The 5,875-nt window shown below is 42.8% G+C and overlaps 1 protein-coding gene across 1 annotated transcript in view; it reads left to right on the top strand.

Moving 5' to 3' along the window:
* Window positions 1–1,861: 1,861 nt before the first annotated feature.
* Window positions 1,862–5,875, top strand: part of ABLIM1 (actin binding LIM protein 1) — a gene marked incomplete at its 5' end in the record, with an annotated part of 99,960 nt that continues 95,946 nt past the window's right edge. Inside the window, one exon of the mRNA XM_009866770.1 lies at window positions 1,862–2,003. Coding sequence (XP_009865072.1) covers window positions 1,862–2,003 — 142 coding nt within the window. The remainder of the gene's footprint in view (window positions 2,004–5,875) is intronic.

The following is a 5,875-nucleotide window of genomic DNA, read 5'->3' as shown; positions in this document are numbered from 1 at the left end:
TTTTTTTAGAAGATCTGGAACCTGGCACACAGAGCATGTTAGGATATCCTCCCCATGTGAGTTTGAGAGAGCAGAACATTGCAGGTACAGATTTCGTACTGCTCCACATAGACCCTAGGAAGCATTTGCCCAAATCCTTGATCCAGTTCCTCATTTGAACAACTTTAAAAGTCCATTCCGTTACCTTCTCTTCAGGTGGCATCAAGCTGTCTGGATCTGAGAGGGAATTTATTTCATAATAATTTAATTTGCTAGCACATATCTCTGTGTTTGTATCTTATTTTCTTTCTCTCTTTTTCATTGCATTAACTATGTGTTTCCTTGGTTACAAACAAGACAATGGTGTTGTCTGGAAGAATAATAACTTCCACTCCAAAAATAGTATTGTATTGCATTGCAGACTTATTTGTTATCCTCTATTCTTGACGTTGTTACTTTCCTAATCACATATAGTCTAATCTTGTATTTATGTGGTGCAGTATGATAGTATTTCTTCACTAATGCATTTATAAAGGAGAGTAATGTAGAAGGGCTTTTTCCCTAGAAATTCATTGAAAAAGGGGAGAAAATTGCTGCAGCATGAGCAAGGTCTCTGTTATGTTGCTGCTTGGGTAGTAACCTGAAAAAAACCCCAACATAATCCTGGCTGGGGAGATGTTAGGAATTGATCAAGAAAAGGAAAGAGCTTCAGAAAACACCTGGGTAAAATAATGAACCCGATTCCCAGTGCCACTGAGAGTGCTGTAGGTGTGTGAGCACTCGGTCCTCTGCAGGCCAGGAAAATCAGTGCAGGAACAGCACAAAGAGACGTGGGCAGCGAGGTGTGTTTCCTCAGAAATGTTCTGATGAGCATCACTAGTTTGAGAACAATATTACAAGGAAGACAACTTTCTGCTGCTGGAATGGGATGTGGGAGGGAGATTTGAACAAACATAGTTCTGTTTGGGAACATTCTGGGTAATACTTCCCACTTCAGACAGTAGAGCTGAGACTCAGCCATGTTCTAGCTTACACCCCTGCATTTCTGTTGGGGCCCCAAGCTGCCACAAGACACGACTGAAGAGAAAGTTAAACATTTTTTACAGGAGACAAACATGGGGCAATAGAACTTTTATACACAATAAAGCTGACACAAACCTTTCCTGTTCTGTCCCAGCTCTGCTCAGGGCTGTGGAGTAGCTGGTCAGTTACCAGTACCTAGAATTTTGTCTCCCTGACTATATTGCAGGTATTTTGGCCATTTCTGTCTGTTCATCATATCTCTAACTTGCATACAGAGAGTCGTTTCTGCTAGAATTAATGGGAGTAGAAACAAATAATGTTGGCTGCTTTTCTCTACAGATGTGCTTTCCCTGCATTAGTTGTGTACCATAGTGAAATGGAGGTGTTTGTAGGTTATATTTAATATGGTGATTTATATGCAAGGTCAGGCTGCTGGTTCATCTAGTTCCCCAAAACATGATTTGGAATTGCTTTCCTTTCATTCTTTCTACTTGGATTGTATTCTTTCTTGGATTCAAATAGCCCAATTCCTGATACCTTGTGTGCTCGGTGACTGGTTTGCACACACTCGTGTCCTTGGAAAGAAAGACTTAGATGTTCTGAAACACTTTGTGGCACTGAAACTGCAGAGGGAATTTTTTCCACATCTTTCCAGGGCAGCCTCTGTGGAAAGAGGTAGCAGCTGATGTGACCGGCTTAAACTTCTGCTTTATGAAAACGCTATTTTAAAAAATGGTGGCGACTTTTTAGATGAACATCAAATGTGAACAGCGCTTGTGTTGTGATCAAAGTCTGGAACACAGGTTTAGGTAAAGGAGAAAATACTCTTTTTGTCTGGGTTTAAATCACACTTTTTTCTTTTACAGTGGCCCATCCCCAGGAGCCTCACCACCCCTCTGAAAAGCCGGTCATCCACTGCCATAAATGTGGGGAGCCATGTAAAGGTGAAGTACTCCGTGTTCAAGCCAGACACTTTCACATCAAATGCTTCACCTGCAAAGGTAAGACGTTGATATTTATCTGTTAGAAATTAATCCATTTGTGCAAATGTACCTGGAACCAGTGATGAGAGGTCACGCTTCCTGTGATCTATCAGTTAAGGATCTTCTCGTTGCTTGGTATCTGAAAGATTTGTAGGTAAAGAACGGGGCTGAAATGGCTGAGTCACACATGTACAAGCAGCAAGGTGGTCAGCAACATACGGAACAAATTCAATATGAAACTGAATTTAATTGAAAAGGAAGATGTTTTATTTTACTGGGGGAAGAATAAATCTGCCACCACTGGAAGCCTCAGAATAGCACATTCTGTTCTGAAACTTATATGTTCATTCTGTTTCTTTTCTATGTTCACCTGAAAGAGATGGAAAAAAAAAATCTTAGCTCTTTTTAATATTACTTTCAATTTTATTTGCTCTATACCATTCTATGTAGACAGTCACTTTTACATATTTCCCAAATAATTAACTAGGCTGTAATTAGAGTCCGACGGCTTTGTTTAGTTTTTTCCCTGTTTATTTGGGAAAAAATGGAAGAACACGAAACATCCAAGATGAAGTGCTTTATGGTGAGTCACAAAACATAGAAAGAGTAAATATAGCCCTAGCAGCCATTTAGAAATCCAGTGTAAATAGACTTTGTTTCAAATGATTATGTTGTATGTATTTACTGTTTTTTCCATATGTGGGGTGAAAGTGTGTTTAGATTGTATAGTGTGTTGTGCTGAAAAGGAGTATAGCATAAGAATACTTAGGAAAAAGCTGCCATTTTGTACTTACTGTTCTGAGTGGTTTTTCATGGGTGTGGATAAATCTGGATTCTTCCTAAACTGTTAATAGCAACTACTGCCTCTCATTAGGGATAGTTATGGAAATTAAGCTCCTTTTAACTGAATTGATTGATGAAAATAAATACCTGCCTTCAAAAAATCTCACCAACCCCTGATGCATACTGGCATCCGAGAGAAACACGCAGGGTGGTCACCGAGGAGTGTGCTGGGAAGAAGCCTCAGCCACAGGTTTTAGGAGAGAGGTGCTGTCTGTGAGCAATGCCGAGGGTGGTCACAAAAGGAAAGGAGCAGGAGACGAGAGATCTCTGGCAGCCGTGCTGACACCGTCACCCTCAGAAAAAACAAGCTGGAGCTTTTAAGCTGAGAGGCTGAAAAAAAATTCTTTACTTGCTTTTCTTGTGGTTGGGTTTTGCCTAAGTTCAAGAAATAGCAGCAGGCACGCTCACGTGCACGCTGCGTACATGTGCGCATCTCTCCATGCTTGTGTGTGTAGGTGTATACATTTACATGCACACACTTGCTGGGGGCCTCTGGGCGTTCAGCCTGTGAGGCTGAGTCTCCTCCTCCTCTGTATGAGCCTCCACCTCTCACTGTGTTTCTGTGTCTGTAGTTATGTTTGCCGAAAAGCTGTACGGGAGCTGCACGGCGGGCAGCTGGGTCACTGTGGAGCTTCGTCTCCTGCCAGCCCTGGTTCTGCAAAGGGCTTCCGAGGCTCTGGGTCGTGGAGCTGCCTGGGGAAGGGGGAGAGCGCTGCTCGCTCCTCAGAGGAAGGACCTGAGGGGCTCTCAGGAGCTCTGGCTCATGCCACTGAGCCCTCTGTGACCACAACAAGGACTCACTGTGGTTTTTTGACAAGAGAAGAGGTTTAATGAAGCATTAAATAATTGTAAAACTACTCTTTGTGAAGTCATCAGCTTCAAAGAAGGGTGTTCTGAAGGATGAGGCAATCCTTACTCTTTCGTACAGCTTCTGTTTATTGGACAACAACGCAGAGTTGGCTGAATTAAGTAACCACAGCACACAGGATGAAAGGTGAGAATGCGGAGAAATGTGTAAGCTCTTGTGAAACAAGGGAAAGGTTCAGTCCTTGCACAGCATAGGATGGACACAGTGAAAGGGCTTCAGGCTTTACGTGAATCATAGAATCACAGAATGTTGGGGGTTGGGCGGGACCTCTAGCGATCATCTAGTCCAACCCCCTGCCAGAGCAGGATCCCCTAGGGCAGCCACACAGGAACGCGTCCAGGTGGGTTTTGAAAGTCTCCAGAGAAGGAAACTCCACACCCTTAAAGGAAACTCCACAACCTATGTGGTGGAGCTGGTGGCAAACATGGAGAGGGATGCTGCAGTAAATCAGAGTAACTTAGACAGAGTAGCAGAATCTACACCACAGAGGTTTTTGCTTTCTTTAAACCTAAGCTGTCTTTTCAGAAAGTCCGTATCTAGCATGTATACTGCAGATCCAGACTTTGAAAAAGTGCCTCGAGCCCAGTCTGGGAGTTTGAGTTATATTTTTCATGTTCCTAATGTGGGTGGAATAGCAAAGTAGTGTGATTGCTATAACTGTTCATCTGCTTCCTAAATAGACAAGATATAGCAGAAATATTTGTTTTCCTATATTACTAAAAGAACGTTGAGTTATTTGCATGCTAAAAAATTAATGGCTAGAATCTAAGAAATTCTGTGTCTGTGTTACCTGTGGGTTTTAGTTAAATAAAGCTAGATAGCTCAGAAAATACTGAACTTTCTCCTGGATATTAGTATTTTTCACCTGTGTCAAACTGTGTCAGTGGTATCAGCCCATCATGGAAGGCAGAGATGAGTGCAATCTGCACTGCTCCTGAAATGCTTGGGTATAATGCATACATGTTTCCCTATTACAGTCGCTGTATTTCAAGGAGTACTTGATGTTATATAATCCGTAAGCAGTTCAAAACCAGCAAGTTTGTTCATTTGTTTTTCTCTGTGAGAAAGGAGAGGGATGTGTATGAAATGTTGCTCCAAGTCCTGTTTTGAGTCTTAGGCTTCAACCGCAGAGCTTGTTTATTGTTGGCCCCTCATATTGAAATGAATGCAGTTTTTGTTTAAACCATACAGTTATTTACTTACATTGCACGTTGTCTGACCATATGGTTTGTACAAGTGGGACACAGCTGTTCAAGTAAGTGTTGGGTTTTTTTCCTCTTAGTCTAATGGGTTTTTAATTTGACATGACTGTGGCTCTACAGGAGGTGGAGTTAGAGCTCCTCAGTTTATAGGGTGTGTTGATAGCTAGAGGAAACAACTGATGCTGGGACATCAGCTGCATCTACAGCTACTTTGCCTGTCTTTCTCCTTTCTGTATACTACAGTCTGCTTTTGAGGCTTCAACTCATCTACAATATGAAAGACTCGAACAAGCTTGTACTTGTCTTACTGTTGTCATACCTGCTCAAAATGTTAAAGCCTTTACCCATAGACTAGTAAAAATGTTGAAAAACCCCATTTCCTCATAAAGCAGTAACAGCAGTTGTGTAGTAGCAGGGTTTCAGTGTGGTTCTGTTCTTACTTCACTCTGTATGAGATTCCTTTTTTTTTTATTTAATTGCCATCCATGCTCTCAATTTTGTGTTTACATTGTCGTGTTAAGCATATTTGATGTGATCATAATCCTGCCTCCCCAGGCTGTGTCAGAGACGCGTTGGCACGCCGTGGTGGCTCAGAACGTGTCGGGGGTGGCCGCGCTGCAGGAACATGGTGACTTAAACCTTCGTGCTGCATCAGCCAGCTCAGGAGGTGCTCAAGTGTCCTGTAATGTGATCAGACAGTTGTCTTCCCCTGTAGTTTGGTGCTCTGTCCACCTCTGGAATCTTTCGCAGAACAGAGTAACTGGTTCCTGACAAAGATGACAAGAAAAACCTCCACCGACTGATGTGTTCCCAGAGGCCGTGATAAGCTGCAGCTAACCGCTGCCTGCTGAGAACCAAGTGTGTACAGCTGGTTGGGCCTCTCTGCCTGGCAGGTTCTATTTGTGGCTCCAGATAAGAGCTGATAAAAAGGCAAAGAGCAGAGGATGGGGGCGCCCGTCCCCCCGGAGGGGAGCGCG

Source organism: Apaloderma vittatum, unplaced genomic scaffold (assembly GCF_000703405.1).
Source record: "Apaloderma vittatum isolate BGI_N311 unplaced genomic scaffold, ASM70340v1 scaffold22033, whole genome shotgun sequence".
Classification (NCBI taxonomy): domain Eukaryota; kingdom Metazoa; phylum Chordata; class Aves; order Trogoniformes; family Trogonidae; genus Apaloderma; species Apaloderma vittatum.
This window is presented reverse-complemented; position numbering and strand designations above follow the sequence as displayed.